Source organism: Dendrobium catenatum, unplaced genomic scaffold (assembly GCF_001605985.2).
Source record: "Dendrobium catenatum unplaced genomic scaffold, ASM160598v2 fragScaff_scaffold_1038, whole genome shotgun sequence".
Lineage (NCBI taxonomy): Eukaryota > Viridiplantae > Streptophyta > Magnoliopsida > Asparagales > Orchidaceae > Dendrobium > Dendrobium catenatum.
In genome coordinates, this window is record NW_021319500.1 from 457810 (window position 1) to 481701 (window position 23892).

General features: G+C 39.1%; 1 protein-coding gene across 6 annotated transcripts in view; it reads right to left on the reverse strand.

The window, feature by feature from the left end:
• The window catches only part of LOC110112274 (glycosyltransferase BC10), a 69337-nt gene that overhangs the window by 37528 nt on the left and 7917 nt on the right, over positions 1-23892 (reverse strand). For 5 of the 6 annotated variants that reach the window (XR_003701884.1, XM_020844436.2, XM_028698048.1 and 2 more), the window contains 3 exons: positions 4411-4482; positions 3550-3631; positions 3360-3440 (listed from right to left, as the gene is read on the reverse strand). Coding sequence is in view for 5 of the 6 variants with exons in the window: in XM_020844436.2 (XP_020700095.1) it covers positions 3360-3440; positions 3550-3631; positions 4411-4482 (235 nt within the window). In the remaining variant the exon portion in view is untranslated. The remainder of the gene's footprint in view (positions 1-3359; positions 3441-3549; positions 3632-4410; positions 4483-23892) is intronic. The other variant, XM_020844441.2, reaches the window with a different exon arrangement.

The following is a 23892-nucleotide window of genomic DNA, read 5'->3' on the forward strand; positions in this document are numbered from 1 at the left end:
AACTCAAAATTAAAACTTAACTGGAGGTTATTTATATGCAATTATGCATAGATGTGAAATCAAGTCTTAACCTACATTATTTAAATTCAGGATTCCACCAAAACAATATCTAAGCTATTCCATATCCCTTTCTAATCTTAGACCACTAAATGTGATTTACGGAATCTAGTCATTCAACAGAGAAAGATTCTAACAAAATTCTAAATGACAAGCAAAAGAATCTACATCTAACTTGACTTCAAGTCAGTATAACTATAACCATCAATTCAAGTTTGAATTAAATAATGATTTTAACCAAATTCCTAACAGTTAAAAAAACGACCATCTAATTCAAATTCAAGCCAATAAATAATCACAACTTTAAATGATAAAATATATATAACAAAAATATACATTCAAACTACAATTACATAAAGTTACTTGGGCTATATCAAATCATAATAATTGGAGGAAAAAACACATAAATCCCAATGTCAAATAATTGGGGTAAGTTTGATGATAATGGTGATGATCAAATAATGAATTAGTTTACAGTAATTGAAATCTTGAGTGCTTGAATAAAGCAGACAATATGGAACTATTAGCAGGAGTTGATCAGTGCATTTCAAACATACTTTTAAATATAAGATATTCATTATGGAAAATCCATTAAAAAAAAATTAATTACAAAAATCTACCATGATAAATTGCCATAAAATAATATGCTAATAGCATTTTTATTATTCATTTGAAAGAACATATCAACTTAATTTAAATAAGTACACTATACACTTGATGCATTTGTACTATGGATATTATGTTTAATTGATTGTAACACCACTCTCCACCTATGTTTTGGGGTTGACTTCATCCCAATCATTTAAAACACAACACTGCTGAATTGTCCGATAAAATCCCACCATGCAGTTTCCCAACTCATCAACAAAAAAGAGACATTTGGTGCACCCACTCTACAATCATTGTTTAATTATATATAACTATTTTTAGGGTTTACATCCCCACTTATCACTAAATGGGCGTGTTTAAAGATAAATAAGAAGACTGACAACAACAACATCAAGCCATTATCCCACTATGTGGGGTCGGCTATATGAATCATTTTCTCAATTGTCTTATTAAAAGTCAAATTATCATTTAAATCTAATTTAAAAAAAAAAAATCATTTCTAATACTTTCTTAGCATCTTTGAAGCATTCTTAGGATGTGGTTAATAAAATATATCATCACACTCTTATTTATCTTTAAATTTTAAAGATAAATAAGAGTGTAACTATATTTTATTTAACCATATCTTAAGAATGCTACAAAGATGGTGAGTTTGGAGCAGTGGCCAAGTTGCCACATTGATATCTAACGGCCATGTATTAAAATCACAAAATAACATCTTTGATATACAAGGGTAAGATTGTGTAATTCAACCTCTCCCCAAACTGTACATAAGAGGAGTTCCATGCATTAGGTTTTGCCTTAAGGCATTGAATGACTTATAAATAAAAATTTTTGGTGAGTGAAAAGGAGAAATATTAAAAAAAAAAAAAGTCTCATATTTACTCGTTGGTTTTATTATTTCGTTACAATTTTACTTTTTTAACAATCCCATCAAAATATTTTTTAAAAGAGGTACAAAGCCATTTCACACTACAATTAACATCACGTAGAACCCTATTAACATAGAGGATATAAACATAGTGTGTCTATATCTTGAGGTGGGAAGGAAGTTTTAGCACGTTAGATGTAGTCTATTTGTTGGCAAGTGTGTATTATTTGCAAGTTCATCCTTATAGTTTACTTGCACAATTATTGCTACTAAATGCACCCATGACAATAATGTGATAAACAAGCTACACTAGATTTCTTGATATTTACTTCTTTATAATGAGTCAATCATTGATTATTGAGCATGTATGCCTATAATAATGTAGCAACCGCTCGAGTAGATTGGAACTACTTGGGAGGAACACGATTAAGTGAAGGGATGTGGTTCTTGTGATATATGATTCAATGAGCATGTATGTTTGTGTTTGAGTAGATTGAGAAAGGGTGTATATGCAATATTATGACTTATGGCTGAGTATTAATATGCTTAGATGAACTAATGTGTATTGTGTGCATTTGGGAAAGGAATGAGAGCCTAAGGTAACACCATTCAACAATTCAACTGAGCAAACCTTATCAATAGCTCTAGTAGAAGAGTATTTCTCTAATTGGATGCCACATGTAAAATTAGATATTAGGTTGTGCGAGTCTTTTGTGGTTCTACCTTATTTATCCATTTTACGAGAACTAAGCTTGACAATAAGACTATTCATGCAAATTTAAAATTCTAGGCTAAAGGAACCCCTAGGAATCTACCATGTGTAATAGCTATTGTCTATTGCAATACCTTACATGGAGTCAAAAAATAGTTGGTGGAACATCATAGGGGACCATTCAAAATGCTAGAATATGAGGAACCAAAGATGCCACCAATGGAGCACATTATTATTGCATCATTTTCAACTTGTTTATAAATTGGAAGCAAGTTCCAATAGAATGATATTATCCGCTTTGGAGAAGCTGGCAAAACATAGAACTACAAGGTAATGTGTGACTAAAGCAAAGTCCAAGTAGTGAAAACAACTCACTAAAGGCAACAACTTGCGAAGAAGCAGATGTTCTCCTTTAACGCTTCATGTCTACATTTTATGGTGGGAACGAGGTCCAAGAAACTTAGTTCTACAAGTTTGTAGGGTAGTGTGAAATGTTTATAAATTCTTCCTCAATTTGCTTGCCAAATTATTGATATTTGGCACACTCGTGGTTCTTATGATATACTTGCTACACTCTTGTTGATCATGTTTCCTTTACAATTGCTTGTTGCTTATGTTGAGAATCTTTGATCATTATATACACCTTGGTTGTTCTTGAGCTAATCCTCATTCATGTTATCCCATTTACGATCTTAATTCCAACAAAGCATATCTCACCCTACTACTTAAAATAGATCACACTATTTTGAGCCCATTTAGGCCCCAATTCACCTAGTTCAAGTGTTTGTAATTTCGACACACTTATTTCATTAGAAGAAAGGTCATATCAATATTGGCTCATTTGAGTACTAGTTCAATCAAATCAGGTCAAATTGGACAGTCGCCATTTCTTTGGGCTAGTGGTTCTTGCTTCACATTAAATTTTGTGTTTGATCATATGAAAATTTTAACAATCCATAAAAGAGTCCATCATAAGCGTATGGACAGTCAACAAAAGCATTGACATGATACTTACACTTTGCATTTACAACAAGAAAATAAATTCACACAATAAAAACTGACAAAATAGAAGAAGGATACTTGCATGCACAGAATTGACCTCCAACTTACCCTGCAATGCTTCTGAAATTCTGGGAGCACCGTAGTGTCATTAACAATTATTTCAGCATGCTTCTTAATTAACACTGCCCACTGGTACAAGAAAAGAAAACATGTGTAACATTCTCAAGAAAATAATAGAAAATTAAATAAACTGACAAGGATGATGTTAAATTTAAAACCAAAGGAATATACTTAGCACCTGTGATCCCTTCCTCCAGTTATGCATTGGAATAACCAGATGCATTTTTGGATTATAACGACCCTCTTTAGTATCTGCAAAACTGCTTCCAGGATTATGCTATTAGAAAATAGTAATAAAAATCATAAAATCCTAATCTAGCTTGATCACAACACTGATGGTTTCCAAGACAATGACATAAATGCATATTTATATCACCTATAAGTGGATGTATTTACATCATCTATGTATAACTTAGTAATATTTACGTTCATAACAGAAATACTTTTGAATGACTTCTCTTCTTAATATCCTACTATGAGTAGTTGATGCAGACATTTGAAAAGGAAAGTTTACAAGCATTGTCAGTTGCAATATGAACAAAATAAAGAACAATGAGTGGCAATGATTTCAAATAATAAAAAATAGCTAGACACAATTTTTAGTATTTTATCTGCAAAGGTTTTGTATCGAAGTATTCAATCTTTAATCCATCTTTTCTATAAAGCTCCAGTATTCCTGCAATCTCTCAAAGATTCACACCCATCATTATTGTAATTGATATCCAATCCCATTTTCTATAATTCATTTATTTAATTTCGGGAAAAGTTATTCCTATTGCTCTCATATGTTTCCCCAGCACACTACTTGTAAAATATTGTCTTCAAATACTGATAAATCTACCTGCAATATGGCAGCCCATCAAGTTTACACTTGCAATTTGTGAACCACATTCACCATGTTTAATTATGACCCTACTTAAGTTATAAAATTTTCAAATTGTACGTGAAGCATATAATAGACAAATGTAAAAAAAGCAACTAAAAAAGGTACACTGAAATAAGATTATAAGAGCAAGGAAAAACAAATCAACTTGTTCACCTGTCCACAAAACTAGTTGGACTTGACATTATGTACTCATACGTATAGCTGAAATTGTACAAAGGTATGCAACTGCCAAGGAGGGAAAGGAACATTTAGTTAGCTGCCACAATAAATATACAGATTCCACATTAGTTGATACAAATAAGGAAGAATCTCATCTAAACCAAAAAATTTTGGTATGAGTTTAATTAGAAAGGTTACTCCCGCCTCCCCTCCTCACTCCCTACATACACAAAAAAGTAGAAAAAAATAAATAAATGTCTCGAGCTTATGCCAATGAGAAGCTCTAGACGCACACATTTAAAGGAGACTCACCTCCCCTGAATTCATGCGTACCTATTTGCACAATCACACACGCCCTACTACTAAAGCCTATGTCCAAACAACCCCCACGATGGCATGACCCATTGCAATCTATCATCATCTAGTATGATCTATGATTCTTCTGAGAACTACCACGCTCAAACTCCGCAAGCATAGGTCCACCACTCTCACAAGAAGCCACCAGCACATGCAAACCTTTAACTTGCAGCTTCTCCATGCACTCTCCTATGCTCTCAATTCTCAAAACCAATATCAACCTCTTGTCAATCCCAATCTTCATTTACAAACTAGTAGTGATGTTGTTTCCGTCCAAAGGATGCAATGCCACTCGCAATAACCATATTTTAACACTCTCCCTCTATGCAAGGCAATGAGCTCCTTTTTCTTGAGTCTAACGACCATATACCAAATGATCTCACACCTTGCAACTTCATCATGAGCATAGGAATAATTTTCAATTCTCTATCCCTCAAAAATTCAATTGCACACAAATGCAGGGATCAAAATTATGAAGAACCATTGATCTTCAATCTAATTAGAACGAAGGATCATCCATCTTTAACCTGATAGAAGACATGCAAGTATAGAGACTTGGACCAAAGACAACCCTAGATGCTCCTAATCTTTGATTCAGCTCGACTTTGAAGACCTTTAGGTCTTCGATTTTTAATCTTGCTAAAGTTGAGCCTCCCTCCATTGATCTTTGATTCGGGTCCAAGAAATGATTTCTTTCTTGCACTGATGTCAAATAATGAACATCATGGTTGCTTCGCAATTCAAGTATCAGTGGTGAGTTCAATACCTCTATTTGATTGTCAAAAAAAGGTTGTGTCAGTAGGCACCTAAATTATATGCAAGCAAGAAACCTAACAAGCACCCTGACTGTTGAAAAGAGGAAAGTCAAGCTGATTATAATAAGAATGTTTATTCTTGTGGTTCATAACATTCAATATCATGGGCCCCATTAAACTAAAATATTTGGAGGTTTAGGAAGATGGTGACTCATCAAGCTTTAATTAAAATATATATATTTAAAAATAGGCAACTCATATTACAAGCCTCATAAACAAAATTAAATGATATTAAACAAAAATTAAAATAATTAATTGAAGGAGGCACTTAAGCACTTGGAACCAATAATATAACCTATAAGAAATCACTAGTTAAAATGAAGATGAAACAAATTTAGCCTTCAATAAAAGTTCATTATAATGGTTATGGGCTATTTGATGTGCCACTATGAATTACTAGAGCCTTCTTAGATCATATTATAAAATTTGGCCCCATAATATATTATATTGGAGTATTAAAGCTCCCAATAGGATGATATAAAGCTTGGATTATAGAAATCTTCTAAGGAGGGAGCAATAAAATTAAAGCCAATTATGAGCTCATTGTGGGCTCCGAAAATTCGGCCCCGACCTCCACCCGCGACTGTTTGCTTTTCTTCGGCGAGGGAGTTTTAACTGATAAGTTCCAAGGTAAATTTTGGAAGGCAGATGAGTTTGTAGATAAGACACTACCCAGAGATTTCGCCCTCATTTTGCGAGGACTTTATGATCAGAGTTCTGGTTTCCTATAGGCGCAAGCCCCTATAGTTAATTACCCCTCCCGATCACAAGAGAGAACTTTCGATTAAGGCTAGTCGTCGGTCAGATACGTAGAAAATGGCATATAGTAGCAGCAATGGGTTTGAATGTTTGAAATTTTTGATATTTAAAATAGAAATTTCACCATCTTTCACTTAAAGCGGATGGTGGGGGAATGGATAATGGACCCGATCAAGGTCCCATGGTTCCGTTGTCCGAGGCCATCGTGGTCCCTGGTCTATTTAGTCAGAGGAGGTAGTCGACCCAACCTGACAGAAGGATCCTTGTCGACAACCATGAGTTGTTTCGTCCAAGGGGACCTTGTAGACCTGAGTTGGATGTTTATCTAAAGGGACAAATTTAAATCCACCTTAGCTAACAGAGGGCTTTGTTCCCTATCAATCATATTCTATTGATTCATATCTCAAGGATTTGATGCCACTAAGGAGCGTATTGGCTCTGGCCATAACCGGTATTTCGTGGTGCCATTTGGTGGCAAAACCACTCAGTTCAGAGGGTCCCAGGTCATAACCGTTTATCCTGCGGTGCCATTTAGCGGCAAAACCGTCGGTCAGAGGACACGTATCACGTCCTTAATGAAAGGAGATTGTTTGAGAATGGATCATAGTGATATTTTCGACTAGGCATTTGGCTCTATGTGAGCTTAAGTAAATTTTGATTTTTCCACCCCAGCAAACTGTTGCGGAGGGTAGATGGATTTTGCTTTAAGCGATTGATAGTTTATCTCAATTTTAAATATTTTTGAGATTTTGTGGAGTTTAGATTTTTGGGTGGACTTTTGAGAGACATTTGAAAAATGCCCGAAATTAACCCCTCCGGTTGAGATATTCAATCAACGCGGCCATCATCAGGGTGTTTGTGGTCATTTCCATTTGATTGAACCTTGTCGACCCTATCAACTTACCGATAGGGGATCGGGTTTCATAGGCTTTGTGCCCTTATTTGTGAATTTTCTTTGTTAAAGGCCTTGAAGGCCTAATATGAATGTATAAGATAAATATTATGGTCAATATCATGATCGCATATTTATCTTATGGCTCAAACCCTGTCTACTCCTATTTACCTGCTTAGGAGGATCGGATTTTGTAGGCTTTGTTCCTTTGTTAGTGAATTCTTATTACTATAGGCCTTGACGGCCTAATATGAATACAATAAAATAAATATACCAGTCGTTGCGACCGTATACTTGTTTGTTGGTTCAAACCCTGTCAACTTCTATTGACCCGTATAGAAGGATCGGGTTTGAACTTGAATTCACTTATCGACCCGCGCAACATCCTTAGACGTCACGTGTGTTCCTACAACACGCTCGCCGGGGCCCATACGGGTCGAGATTATATTTTCCCCTTTAGTGTACCTATATGTATACAATTTATAGTGCACATGCAGGGATACTTTGAAATAATTATAATTGTGTATATAACTATCGTTTGGATGCACACAACTTTTCATTTAAGAGCTTATACACACCTTCTGTTCACTAGTACGAGTGTTGCGAATTCGGTGGCGGTATGGTCATGATGTTATGAGGCATCTCCTCATTTTGATGTTGACTCACCCCTTTCTCATTCACCAGGGAGAGTTTCTTCTGGACTTTGAAGTCCACTGCTTTTCCTTGAAAAAATCTCATTTCAAGATCTTTAGTGTAGTAGACTTGTTGTCTCTGATATTTGTAGATGCGAATATTGTTTTCTTCCTGAGTATAGGATCAAGAAGAAATTTTAGAACACTAGGAAGTTTAGTTTGAACTTGCTCAAACATCTTCTCCATTCTGCCAGGGGGTGTCCTTTTCCATAAATCAGGTTGCCCTTGTACTGACGTACTTGAAGATCTTGATCACCATTGTCGCAGGTGATATCCATACTTGTGTCCAAAGTGGTTCATTGTACTTACAATAAACTGTTATTATCCACAAGTATTCGTTTGAAGGGAATTGTTGTATCCACTACGACCTCCTGAAAATATTCATAGGAGAACCGTTGTCCTTGCATCACATCCACCTTTCACCAATCTCAGGTAGTGTTTTGCTGATTGTACTTGCTTGTAGGGGCAGATCCTCTATTATTGGTCTCCAGTATTGCCATCTCAATCAACAGGCATTTGTAGGGGTTGTCGTAAGAGTTCATGCATCGAGATCTTGTAACGTACTTTGAGTCACTATTGACCATACAAATGCTCTTATACTTCGAACTCTCTCGCACATGATTAAAGCTGTCCTTTATATATGTTTGAGTCCGAGATAAGTTTCATTTAGACTCGAGTTCATCGAGTCTACAACTCCCACTTAATATTATATAGTACGAGTTCAAGTGCGAGTTCAAGTTTTTTGTTCGGATCAAACACAAGACTGAGTCCCTTATTATTCTTAAAAGTTCAAGTTTGAGTTCTTTTAAGTCCGTGTTAGGTCCTTTTATTATATTGAATTCTAAATTGTATTTTGTTCAAGTTTGAATTGAATTCATTTTGATTTATGTTCAAGTACAAGTCCTCAAGTCCACTGTTCGTTTGAGTCCAAGTTCTATGCTTTGAGTTCAAGTACGGGTCCTCTGTTGTCCTTCGTATTGCTGCTCAAATGATGCCTTCAAATTTTTCAAGTCTTGTATACTTCAGTAAAAATTTTGGCAGCATCCCAACATATCCCCCGTTTGGGGGAAAGTAGGGGAGCTGGGCCTTCCCACCATGTTACTCGAGCGTGTATGGTAGGTGTCCTTAAACACCGCGGTCGTACATCTTTTCATCCCACCACGCTACAAGAGCGTGTATGGGGCCTTTAATAGTAACCGTACCAGAACACTAGTGGCTCTCCCCACCACACTACAAGAGCGTGTATAGGGCTTACCCACCTCGTCGTATGCATCGCACCAGGCTCCCTCCTACCGTGCTACTAGAGCCCATATAGGTGGTTCTTCGATACGATACAAACGTCGAGAATGGGATTTGGGACATTATACCTTTCGTAGCAGTCGTCGGCGTTGCCAATGTCAAGTTCGAGGACCGTCCCCACCACGCTACAAGAGCGTGTATAGGGCTTACCCGCCTTGTCGCACATGTCGCGCCAGATTCCCCCCCACCGTGCTACAAAAGCGCGTATAGGGGGTCCACCGGCGCGTCAAGCGCGTCAAACGCGTCAAGGATAGGATTTAAGTTATAAATTTATACCTTGAAGACCGGAAGGGAGGCTCGTAGCACGAGGCAAGGGAGAGGCACACCTTCTCTTTTCATCTATTTTTGAATAATTATAATTAATATTAATTAATTATAATTAATTAATAAATTATTTTTAATTAATTATTTATAATTAATTAAAGTCATTAGTTATAATTAATTATAACTAATTAGTATTAATTACTTTTAATAACTTATAATTAATTAATAATAATTAATTATAATTGGAGCTCCCGTGCTCGCTTCCGATCAAAATGGGTAACTTCCGATCCAACTGGAATGGAAAGTCATCGAAGGGGCGAAGTGGAACGTCACGAAGGAGCCGGAGAACATGCGGCTAGGGCTTCACAATGAGTAAGCTTCTGTCTTGCTTCCGATTAAGGTGTTGTAACTTCCGACCCATTAGGAAGGGCACGTCGCCGAGGGAGGAAAGTCGAACAGCAAAGGGGGACCGGAGAAGCGCATACAAGGGCGAAAGTTACCTTCACAGTGAGTGAGCTCCCCGCTGTTGCCTCCGATCAAATGTCGCAGCTTCCGATCTCTCAGGAAGGGAAAGTCGTGGAAGAAGCGAAATTGAATAGCGACGGAGGAGAAGGATCGAGCGAGAGAGAGCAAATGACGAGCTCGGTCTCATTTTAACATCGAGACCGATCGCGCGTGAAGAAACGTCGATGTGCGAATAACAGATATTGCGGGATTTGGTTGTGCGGAGAGCGGCGTCGAGCAGGTAAGGTTTTTTTTTTTTTTTAATTCGGGGTTAACAAATGCCCCCCAACAAATGTGATATGCATCTGGAGCAGGCCACGTTTGTTGTATGCTGATTGACCCTATGGATCTCTAGACATTTGTTCTAGATGTCACACTAAGGTTTTCATTTAGTGGATCTCCAAAACCTATTTAGATGTCACACTGGAATTTTTTTTAGTGGATCTCCAAAATTTTGTTTGGATGTCAGACTAGTCTTCTTTCTCCATGGCTCTTTTAGATGTATCCATATATGCCTGATGTATTGTCTTTGTAGATTGACGCTGGTGGATAGCATATGCTCAAGATTCTTCCATCATTTGATTGTATCTTGATGAAATTTTAAATATTTATTTGGGGATCTCAGCACGCAGCGCGATGTGGACCCAAATAAATATTTAAAATGCCCCCAATCTTTAGGGACATTTATAGATGTCATCAGGATGCTCATCCTGTATCTTTGGCTAGAGCCCTGAGATTTTGATTATTCTGTCATGTGCTTTGTGCTGCGGACTTGGTGAAGGGTTGTCTGATTTGTCTTTGGTGACTTGTCAGAAATTTTGTATTCTTTTAGCCCTTTGCTTCTACCTTTGGCGGGCTTGATGAAGAGGTAGATGCCGGTAACCTAAACCCTTTAGGTTTATAATAGGTCGGAAGTCATCGGTCCAGAGCTTTGAGCATAATGGACTTGTTGATGACAAAATCCACTTAGTTCAACCATAGGCCTTGTGTGAACTTTGGGATAATTTTCTTTGATCTTTGCTTTGTGCTTTAAGGATTTGTTGAAGGATTTGTAGGTTCTGGATTCAGTTGATAGTACCAAACGTATGTAGTATCTTGATCCTTAATCACATAAGAAGACTTTAATCTGAGTCACTTGAGTTCATCAGATCGGGAGAGCTGGGATTTGATAGCTCTTCGTTCTCTGGATGCTGAGATGAGGGTTCCTCTACTACGGCCTTTCTTATGACTTGTTGAGTAGATAGAGCTACCAACGATCCGGCCATATTTGGACTTGTTAGATCTGACCTGTTACACCCATTCAGGCTTCAGACTTGAGCTATGGGAATTACGCTTTCCAATGCTAATTTTACTGAAGTTGACAGATTTTGAGTCATCCTTTATGATTAAAGATTTTGGAACCTATGAACATTCGGTGGTTGTTTGAGACTCCTTCCACTAGGTTTTTGATTCTCTGGTCATTTAGGAGAATTCGGTGGACTACGATCACTTGAACTGGTCGAGTCAAATTTGTCTTCGTGCTTCCTACAGTCCCTACTGACAGGTTGATGAAGTGGGGGTTCCACTACTACGGCCTTTCTTATGGCTTGTTGAGTAGACGGAGCTGCCAGCGATCCGGCCATATTTGAGCTTGTTGGATCTGACCTTTTACACCCATTCTAACCTTAAGCTTCAAGCTATTGAAAGACTTCAAGCTTTTTTAACCCAATTTATTGGAGTATGTAGTTACAAAAAGTCTCTTTATTGACCTTTCAATCTGGGTACATTGGAGAATGTGATGTCTCTTTCTTTTGAAAAATCACCTACATATACTTTAGAAAACAAGTATTTGTATTCTTTAGCACAAAAGAGCATTAGAATTAATAATTTTAAATATTTATTCGGGGGTCTCGGCATGCGGCGCGATGTCGACCCGAATAAATATTTAAAATGCCTCTATCTTGTAGGGACATTTTAGAGCAGAATAGATTTGGATATTTTAAAATTTTAAATATTTATTTAGGGATCTCGGCATGCAGCACGATGTCGATCAGAATAAATATTTAAAATGCCTCCAATCTAATGGAAGATTTTGAAATACATTCTCCTAACACATGAGAATTTCAAAATATAAAATGTACATGCTTATAAAATTTGTACGAAAATATAACTCATTAAGCATAACATTTTCTAGGGCAATTTCATACATAGTATTTCTTCAAGTATCGGCCATTGATCGGCGGCATGGGGATCTGACCATTCAGATCAATGAGTTGATAAGCTCCACCCTGGTACACCTTCTCGATGATGAAAGGTCCTTTCCAGTTGGAAACGAATTTGCCGCCAATTTTTCTATGCAGGATGATTGGCCTTCTCTGCACCAGGACCAATTCTCCTTCTTGAAATGATCGATGACGCACCATTCGATCAAAGGATTTTGCCATTCTTGCCCGATAGATTTTCAAGTTCTGTTAAGCTTGCAACCTGACTTCATTGAGAGCATCGAGCTCCTCCATTCTTAACCAAGCATTTTGTTCCTGAGTCAGCTCATTCTGGATAGCGACCCGAAGTGATGGAAGTTCAACTTCTAGTGGCAGCACTGCTTCAACTCCGAACACCAGAGAGTAAGGAGTGGCTTTGGTTGGCGTTTTGTAAGTTGTACGATACGCCCACAACGCCTCTGCCATTTTCGTATGCCACTCTCTTTTATTCTTGGTGATGATCTTCTTCAACAGCTTCGCCAACGTCTTGTTGAAGGCTTCTACCAAGCCATTTGCTATTGGATTGTATATAGAGGAATATCGTCAATCGATCTTGTGCCGATCAACGAACTTATAATTTTTTATACTTTTGAATACAGTATCGTTATCTAAGATTATCCGGCGTGGCACACCAAATCTATAGACAATATTATGTGTGAAAAAGTTAACCACATGCTCGGATGTGACTTCTTTGAATGGAGCCGCTTTTGCCCACTTGGAGAAATAGTCGGTTGCTGCCAAGATGAAGTGGTGTCCTGCTGATGACGGTGGATCTATCGGCCCGATAACATCAGTACCCCAACATTCAAAAGGTTGGCAATCTACTTTCTTCGGTTGGCAATCTACTTTCTTCGAAGTAGTCAACGAAAAACTGTCTCCAATCATCTTCTTCATCAACATCTAGACAATGCCCCCATGACTCTGATGCTTGACTAGCTTTGCGTCTTTTCTTAGGAACTTGATGTTTCTCAAGTTGACCTTGAAGAGCAACTAGTTGGAGAGATTGAGGATCAACCGAAGTTGTATCCTGCTGGCTTGAATTTGGTATTCTCTCTAGTTGTGAGAATTGTAATAATGCTGGCTTTAAGATCCGACGATTATGCACCATGATTATGATGGGCCATTCGTCATCCATATTCGTCATTTCTTTAGCCAATTTGGCAAGGGAATTAGCTTTGTCATTTTGACCTCAGGGAACTTGAGTTAGTTTGACAACTGGAATTTGCTTCATCAGTTCAAAAACTCGTCGATGATAGTAGGCCAACTCAAACTTGGTGATTTTGTAAACTCCCAGTACTTGATTTATAACAAGTTGAGAATCACCGATGATTTGGAGATTTTGGATTCTAACATCGATTGCAATCTCCAATCCTGCTATCAAGGCTTCATATTCAGCCTCATTGTTGGTCCGAGGTTCAGTCAAGCTAAAAGAGAATCTCATTATGCCTCCCTCAAGTGCTACAAAGATGAGATCAATTCCGGCTTGAGCTTTTTCTAGATTCGGAGGCTGAGCACGCTTGATTGATGATGCTCCATCAAAGTACATTTTTCATACTTGTAGCATCTCATCGTCTTTGACATTCATGATCTGCTCGTCAGGTAGATCATCATTGAGCAGTAAATCCGCAGGGATATGATGGGCAGCGAGGAAATCTGCCAACACCTGCCCTTTTATTGCTTTTTGTGGAACATATGTGATATCAAATTGTAAAAGTATCACTGCCCACCTTGCCAAACGACCTGTCAACGCTGGTCTTGTCATCAAGAACTTCAGCGGATCAATATTTGATATCAAGGTGATTTTATGAGATAGTATATAATGGCGAAGCTTCTGAACTGCGAAAATCAGGGCCAAGCAATGCTTCTCAATTGGAGAGTAACAGATTTCTGCACCTAGCAACCTCCGATTGATGTAATAGAGCGCATTCTCTTTTCCTTCTTCATTATGCTGGGCCAATAATGCTCCAAAGGACTCTTCTAGTGCTGCTGTATATAATATAAGAGGCTTCCCAAAAATAGGCGCCGCAAGAATAGGATAATTCAATAAATATCTCTTGATGCTGTCGAATGCTTCTTGACAATCTTCATCCCACTTGAAGCGGACATCTTTCTTCATTAGTTTTGAAAATGGCTGGCAACTACCCGACAGATTCGATATGAATCGCCGAATGAAAGCAGTTGTCCCTGTAAAAAACGGAGTTGTCGAAGGTTCTTTGGAGGTGGCATCTCCATGATTGCTTTGATCTTGTTGGGGTCGACTTTGATGCCTCGATGTTGAACAACATACCCCATGAATTTTCCTGAGGATACCCCAAATGCACACTTGAGAGGGTTCATCTTCAGATCATATTTTCTGATTCTTTTGAATAATATTCTTAAGTCATCTAGATGGTCTTTTCGGTTCATGCTCTTGATGACCAAGTCATCTACATAGCATTCGACATTTTGATGAATCAAATCATCAAATATATGAGTCATCGCCCGTTGATAAATGGCACCAGCATTATTCAGGCCAAAGGGCATGACTGTGTAGCAGAATATACCTATGGGTGTTCTGAATGATGTATACTTTTCATCTTCTGATGCCATTTTAATTTGATTGTATCCTGACGATCCGTCCATAAAGGAGAATATATCATAGTTGAAAGTATTGTCAACTAGAAGCTCTGATACTGGGAGTGGAAAGTCATCTTTTGGGCATGCCTTGTTAAGGACCCTGAAGTCCGATGCAGATACGAATCTGGCCATTTTTTTCTTTACTGTGACTATATTGGCAATCCAGTCGGCATACTTTTCTTCTCGGATAAAGCCTGCTTTTATGAGCTTCTTTGTTTTTGTAATCACATGCTCTTCAATCTCCAATCTCATTCTCCTTGGAGCTTGCTTGATAGGTGCTGCATCAGGCTTGATGGCTAATCTGTGAACTGCCACATCAAGGGGTAAGCCCGACATCTCAGCATATGTCCAGGCAAAGCAGTCCCTAAATTCGCAGAGGAGCTTCTTCACTTCTTGTACTTGCTCTTCTGGTAGAAGATAACTAATGAAGGTTGAGCGAGTGTCTTCCTCAGTTCCCAAGTTAACTTCTTTTAGCTCATCCATCGTAGCAGTTTGTCCACCATCTTTCAATTCTTCTAGTGCGGGCTTAGCCTCTACGGGTTGATCATCATATGTATCAACTTCATACACCTCATCAGCGCCACCATCATCGGATTCAATTTCCATGCATGTGATTACCCGACAAGTCTCTTTCCGGAGGAATTTTCGATTGATGAATCCGATACCCTTATATGCATCTATATCCTTCTGTCGTAGTGGACGTGGATTCCTTCCATACCAGAGGCCCAAGCTTATACGAAGTTGTCGTTTGGTGGTAGGAACATTGATTTGCTTTCGTAGCATTCTCTGAATATTTTTGGTATTAAACATAGGTAGCCTCGTAGGAAATAACTCTTCAGAATCGATGAGCATACAACACCAGTCATTATTCTCCTCTTCACATATTCCTGTGGAATATAATATATTTCCAGGTGCAGTCCCCTTCTTCAGATACGGCAGATAAAGAGTGAAGAATTCTTTAACCTTATACACCTCACGTGAAATGATTTCCTTGAAGTGTTATAGGGGGATACGTGTGACTACGAGTACGCTATCTGAGATCGACAGACTGTTTATTCTTCTGGAGAATACCTCCTGCACCCTATTCATATAGATAGAGTCGTAATCATAATCATCGTTTGAAAATTCAACCTTCCTACTCCATTCGTCTGTGGACTGGCATACTTTTTGAGATTTTATAGGGATGATGTTGTAAATACCATTTTTCTCCCAGGTTCGTCTGGACGATGTTCGATCGTCCGGGACGAATGGTACAGGTTGTGCAGAAAAACTGTTCTGTCTGTATGGTTCGTCTGGACGAAATCAGGATCGTCTGGACGAAAATCGTCCAGAGCCCAAGTCGTCCTTAGACGATAATTAATTTCGTCTTGACGAAATCTACCCAAAGCTGAGATCGTCCGGTACGAAATTGCGATCTTCCGGTACGATTAGTTTGGATATATATAGAAATAAGATATTTTTGGAAAGAAAGGACATCCAGGAGAGAGAAAAACAAAGGAAAATAGGATTTTTGGGCGACTCCGGTCTGTTTTCATCCGTCGAGACAGTTCAAGAAATTGGTGTACGCAAGGTAAGGCACAATCCACCTTTCTCAATTTTCAGAACCGTCGTGTTTGGCGGTATTATCTGTCCGGAATTGATTTTTGTTAGTGATTTTCGTCCGTATTTCCCGTCTTGTTCAGTTTTTACCACGAAATTTTTCGTATGTTGTTGACGTGCCGAGTGTGCACATTTTGATTATTTTCTGGAGATTTTTGTCCGGGTAGTTTTGATTTGACGACGTTTTTCGTCGACTGTATTTTTCTGTGTAGTCTAAAATTGTCTGAGCAATAGAATTAAAGTCTTGCAATGTTGTTATCTATATTCTGTGCAAATTTGGTATTCTGTGATTTTTCAGGAAAATTGTGTAAATTCCGTATACAGCCGTTGTGCTGCCCGATTTTCGTGTGATTTCTGATTTTGTCCGGATTTCTTCTGAATTGATATGCTATCTGTATATGCTATAAAAAGGGAGTTATAAGGGGCCCGGATCCTGAGAGATTCGGTTAGTGTTTGGGAAATCTGAAATGAGCTCAATATGAAATCAGTTCTGTTCCGGATCCGATGAAATCTGTTCTGGTGCCGTGAGCACAAAGGGAGGCATAAGGGGTCAGAATCCGTAGAGATTCTGTCAGTGTCACGGAATTTAGCTATTAATTAAATAATATCTGATATCTGATTTGAAAGGACTTCTGATTTCCGTATCTGTTCTGTAAGCAAATCTTATTCTAATTTGATATATGTCCGTATAAGTTCTGATTTGATCTGTTTGTTCTGATCTGTACGAATATTCTAATTGGATTTGGTCTGATGTGTTTGGTTTTGGGATTCTTGAAGTTTTGATTGGAGGTTTGTCGCTTTGCTGAGCTGTTGAGCTCACCCTTGTTTTCTGGTGGTTTTCAGGTTCTGGGAAAGGGAATGAGGTCTTGGACTAAAGTTTAGAGTCTGATCTGTAGGTATTGTTTTGTACTTTTGATTTTTGTACAGACATGGCTCTTCTGCTCTGTTTCTTTCTGTCTGAGCCATGGTCTGTAGTTGTAGATGATTGTTTTGAGAAAAAGAAAGAAAAATATAGATGATTTGTTCCGCTGCATTTGATGTTTCATAGTGGATATGTGTGTCTGTTTTTGAGTTGAAATGTTTGGAAGAATCAGTTCTGAAGCAAATTCCAAAGCCAGATCCTGGTTAGTCGGTTTGTTTGGCTGGTCGCGGCCCGGTGCGAGCGGGATCCGTCCCGGGTCGGGTCGGGTCATGACAGATGTCATCTTCATCTATATCACTCCCTAGGTGAGGTACATATTTCTTTTCTTTGGGAATGGTCGGTGCCTTGGAAAGAGTCGGCGTTGCCTTCTTTCTCCCTACATGCTTCTTCTCACATTCTTGTTTAGGTTTCTTTGTAGTCTTTGAATTTGATGCTTTAGCCTCGAGAGAACTCGAAAGTTTTTGCTTTTTTGGCATGAAGTACCTGGCATCTTCATATATCGTTACTTCATGTACTGCAAAAGGCTGAATATCGCCAAAGATCCTGAATTCTTCTCCTTCCTTTAGATATTTCATAAACTGATGTAATGTTGAAGGGATGACGTCATATTCATGCAGTCAGGGGCGACCTAATAGCGCCTTGAATGAAGTGCCTGCATCAATCACACAATCACATGAAATTTAGCTTCTGTATGGAATTCCCCAAATATAAGAGGGAGCATAAATGATCAAAGGGTTTTCTGTCCTTTTTCGTTGAAACCGTGCACCATCAACTTATCTTGTCTAAGAAGTTCCACATTGAGGCACAGTGATCTTAATGCCTTAAGACTCATGAGATTTACGGAAGATCTAGGATCGATCAAAATTAGACTGATCATCATACTGTCGCTCTCTGCCGTAACATATAAAGGGTGATTATGATCTGCCATTCCAAGCATCATATCATCCTCAACAAAGGTAATGATTGGTTTATTCCAAGTTTGCAAGAATTCAATTAGATTACGCTCAGCAAAATATGCCTCATATCTTTTGGGGTCCTTGAGAGCTTGAATCAAAGTCTCTCAAAGGTCTTTAGACATCAAGAGGGCATCGTATATGCTGAGTTGTGTTGGGATCTTTCTCAAATGGGACAAGATATTATAATCTATCCCCTTGGATGAAATATTATTTTTCTTGGGATCTTTGGGGATAATATCTTCATTGATAATTATCTCTTTTCCCTTATATTTATTAAGAACCCCCTTTTTGGTGGAGGTGGCGGTACCTTACAACTTCTCAATTGCACTTGGGCCACCTAATGTGATTCAGACTTATTTGATAAAGCATTCTCCTCAGATTCAGCTATTGTGGCGTTTGGGGATCCAACTGCAGACTCGAAATCGTCTCTCAGTTTAACCTGCTTCATTTGTGATGCTACTCTTGGGTCTGAATCTTCATCATCTGGAAAACATAGATCTTCTTCTGAACTGTATTCCATTGATGACACTATCAGACAGAATTCAATGGCCGCTTCTTTAGCGTATTTCTTCCTTTCTATTATCTTTGATGTCGCTGAGATGACTCGGCATGTCTCTATAAGAAGAGATTCATCCTCAGCTTCTTCTTTTTCATTTATTTTGAGCTCTTTCATGAAATCACCGAGCTTGATAAGCCTCCTAGCGGTCTGGTAATATTCATCCAAACTATCAAAAGCCTTTTGAGTTGCAGTCTTCTTCGCCTCAAGCTTCTTCCATTTGGCTTTCTTCTTGGAAAATTTTTACTTTAACTTTTTAGACTTTGATAGGCTAGCTTGACAAGGTTGTTGTTTGGAGGTGGATGCATGTGATACAGGCAACCACTTTAAATTCAGTACTAGCTCAGTAGGAGACTTCCATTTGACACCCGGAACTCCTAGTTGTTTCAGCATTTTTGTTGTCTTCTAGAAGACCAAAGTTTCCCATTGCTCCTCTTGAATATGTTCTTTCGTTGTTGTTTCTTTAGGCAGGAGTATGAAAGAAAACGTGACTACCCGGGTGGATTCCTTTTTGGGATGAATTAACACATTATCTGATAATATTAATTCTCCCCTCTTGTACATCTTTTCCAACCAATCTTTGAAGACAACAATCTTCAATTGGATGGCTAACTACCCGTTGATACGGGCAATAGTTTGGGTCATCACTGTGTTTAGACTCCTCAGGTCTTTTACATTCTGGCAATTCCAAACTGCCCTTGAGTGCTTGTCAGAACAGTTTAGCGACACTATCCCTCTTAAATGAATATTCTTTATTCATTTTCTCCTTGAGGGAGGGGAACGTGTGCTCTCCTCCACCATGAAAGGCTTGAGGTTTATCATTTCCTCCAAGTACCAGCTTTAGTTGAGGATAAGGATTGTAAGCTTGTTTTGATTTTTCTTCATACTGCATTAGCTGCTTCCCTTTATCTACATTATACACTGCCCCTTTACCTTTATCAGGTATGAGAGGGAATGCGGAGTAGACCTCATTCTTCCTGGCGTCAGGCGCCTTGGCCTTTCTGGGTCTGACAGGGAGGGCTTTCAGATTTTGATAAGTTCAACTTTTCAAACTTTGTCACCCTATCCAACAGATCTTGGAAGGTAGTAATAGAAGCCATGCATAAGAAGGGCTGCATTTTATCATCAATGTTTCACATTAATAATTGAACTGCATGTTCTTCTTTTAGCTGTTGCTCGCACTTCATACTGAGATTGTGTTAGCGTGTTATATACCTCGCCACTGATTCATCCTTTCTCCTTTTATCAAGAGCGAGATCAGCGATAGTAGTTTTCTCCGTTGCACTGGCAAATCTTTTTACGTAGAAGGCCTCTAATTCTGCGAAGGTCTTCAGAGAATCATTCGGCCGCTCAGCATACCATTTGAAAGCAGTTTCACTCAAGCTACTCACGAATTGACGGAATAATAGAGCGTCATTGCCTCCAGTGTTCCCGTAGGTTGCTTTGAACTACACGAGGTACTGCCTGGGATTCTTATTGCCGTCAAAAATATTAAATTTTGATACAGAATATCCCTTTGGGTATGGCACCTGATCGTACTCTGCTGGGTACGACTGACCTTTGCCGACCAACTTCTCTGCTTGTTCAGCGACTATAATGGCTTTAATATTTTCACTGATTAAGCCTTCCAGTTGTGCTGCAGTTACGGGTTCAGAAGCGCTCGCCACATTTTGTGGAGTACGCTAGTGGGTAGGATCATCAATCTCTTTGCCACCTTCAGGTACACCTTTCACACTTGAGGCTTGGGGCACTTAAAGATTTTGAGGATTTGCTGGAACATTATTCGCAGCTTGGTTGATAGGCTGAGCCGGTGTAGGACCCACAGAAGTGGTCTTCTGCATCATCTCCATCATAGCTATCATTTGAATCATCATCTCAGTCATTTTATCATTTAACTGAGAGATTTCTCTTTCTTTCGCATCCATCGCCTCATCTGATTTCTTATTTCAACGAGCGTGATATCTTCGCCAGCAAAGGGATTTTCTCCGACCTCTTCTTCTTCCTCTCCTTCTGAGGTACGAGCACTTTGGCTGGCAATATATCGAGCCCTATAGCGACGTCAATAAACACGAACGCATGGCTGTGATTGTTGGTCATCTTCATCACCATCATCATCTTCAACATCAATGTGGTTGACCATACGAACCACCTCGATCTCCATAGTGTTTTCATCACCATAGTCTTCTTCTTCTTGTACCCGAATTTCTGAGCGGCATCGCCACTGAATTTCAGGTTCTTGACTTGGAATGATTACTTCTTCGATCTACGGACTACGATCAAAGTGGACTTCCTCTTTGATTAAAGTAGGAGAATGACGGGATCTCCTGGAAGATTCTCCAGGATGTCGATCATCACTATAATTGTCATTATGGGCCTTCTTTTGGACCCATCTCTAACGAGTTCTATTAGCAGGGGCGGATCTCCGGGAAGCTGCACCGGAAGTCACACCCAATCTATCTCTTCCTTCAAAGATCTTTTCTCTTCAAGGCTTAGGCCTCTAAACTTATTTGCCTTTCCGCTGGGCCCTTTCGACGGCGGATTCCTGAACACGTGGTCCAAGTGTCACGCCCCGATATGCTTCCCGCGGAGCTTGTCGTTGATAACCTCTTTCTGTTATCATAACAGATTATAACCTTTCCCTTGGAGGGGTTCTTCAGGCCTCAACAATTAATGGCCTCTGAAACATTTTCTTTATTAGCCCTCTTTTCTTAACTGTCTTCAGTACTCGGTATACTCGAGTAGATAGACGTTCGGGCTCTCTTATCTTCTGAGGGGTCAGGGCTTCAGGTCGACGCTCCCAGAATGACTGCTTAAGCTCACCAGAAGAGCTATTTCTATTCATCCACTTCAGGTCAGTGAAACTATTCTGACTGGGGATATTGATCTCTAGTTCTTGTGCTGGCAAGTTAGAGGGATGGATTGGTACTGACAGCTGTTGAGCACATAACTCTGCATTTCTTCTCCTCGTCTGCCATCTATTGAGCCTTCCTCCAGATGAGGAAGCTTCAGTGTTATATTTCTCAGATGCAACAGGCTCTCTGGGCAGAATAGTGGTGTTTGCAGTCACCACAGAAATTTTGTTTCCAATAAAAACCCTTTTTTGCAGTAAGGGTTTCAAATTGGGACAGTCTTTCAAACACAAAAACTCTTCCTTGGCCAGCATCTCTGGCAGTAGTCCTTACAGAATGGGACCATTCAAAAAATTCTTCAGAGTTTATGCCGTACACAGGGACGGTTGCAGCCCTTGCAGTAGCTGCTGAGAATTCGAGCCCACCAAAGTGGATGGCTCCAATATTTCCATTCCCTAAAACAGCATTCGCCAGTTAAATCCTGGCTCCTTGTCCCAGTTGGATGGTCATCGGGGTGTCCTGCATTTCGATTCTGCACAAATGAAAGGCAGGGGTTAGTAATCGGAATTGATACATCACCCCACACTTTCATACTGCAGAAATAACGCAGAACAAATAAAAGAAACAGATAAATTAACATATAATTAAAATCCTGCTGATTGAATTTCCAATGATCTTATTTAAAAGATTAATTTTCAGGAAAATTAAAATTTTAGTCCATATGAATTTGCTTGCTGCTATAGCATGTAAGTGACTAGCCAGAGATGGAAAGAGAAACCAATCCCCAGTAGAGTAGCCAGAAATCTGTAGGCTCCAAAAATTCAGCTCCGGCCTCCACCCACGACTGTTTGCTTTTCTTCGATGAGGGAGTTTTAACTGATAAGTTCCGGGGTAAATTTTGGAAGGAAGATGAGTTTGTAGATAAGACATTACCCAGAGATTTCACCCTCATTTTGCGAGGACTTTATGATCTGAGTTTTGGTTTCCTATAGGCGCAAGCCCCTATAGTTAATTACCCCTCCCGATCACGAGAGAGAACTTTCGATTAAGGCTAGTCGTCGGTCAGATACGTAGAAAATACGTGGTATCTCGCATATAATAGCAGCAATGGGTTTTGATGTTTGGAAATTTTGATATTTAAAATAGAAATTTCACCATCTTTCACTTAAAGCGGATGGTGGGGGAATGGATGATGGACCCGATCAAGATCCCATAGTTCCGTCGTCCCGGGCCATCGTGGTCCCTAGTCTATTTAGTCATAGGAGGTAGTCGACCCAACCTGACAGAAGGATCCATGTCGGCAACCATGGGTTGCTTCGTCCAACGGGACCTTGTAGACCTAGGTTGGATGTTTGTCTAAGGGACATTTAAATTCACCTTAGCTAACAAAGGGCTTTGTGCCCTATCGATCATATATTATTGATTCATTTCTCAAGGATTTGATGTCACTAAGAAACGTATTGGCTCTGGCCATAACCGGTATTTTGTGGTGCCATTTGGCGACAAAATCACTCGATTCAGAGAGCCCCAGGTCATAACCGTTTATCCTGCGGTGCCATTTAGCGGCAAAACTGTCGGTCAGAGGACACGTACCACGTCCTTAATGGCAGGAGATTGTTTGAGAAAGGATCCTAGTGATATTTTCGACTAGGCATTTAACTCTATATGAGCTTAAGTAAATTTTGATTTGTTCACCCTGCAAACTGTTGCGGAGGGTGGATGGATTTTGCTTTAAATGATTGATAGTTTATTTCAATTTTAAATATTTTTGAATTTAGAATTTTAGATTTTGTGGAGTTTAGATTTTTTGGTGGACTTTTGGGAGACATTTGAAAAATGCCTGAAATAAACCCCTCCGGTTGAGATTTTCAATCAACGCGGCCATCATCATAGTGTTTGGGGTCATTTTCATTTGATTTAACATTGTCGACCCTATCAACTTATCAATAGGGGATCGGGTTTCATAGGCTTTATGCCCTTGTTTGTGAATTTTCTTTGTTAAAGGTCTTGAAGATCTAATATGAATGTATAATATATATATATTCCGATTGATATCATGACCGCATATTTATCTTATGGCTCAAACCCTGTCTACTCCTATTTACCTGCTTAGGAGGATCAGGTTTCGAGGACTTCGTGCCTTTGTTAGTGAATTC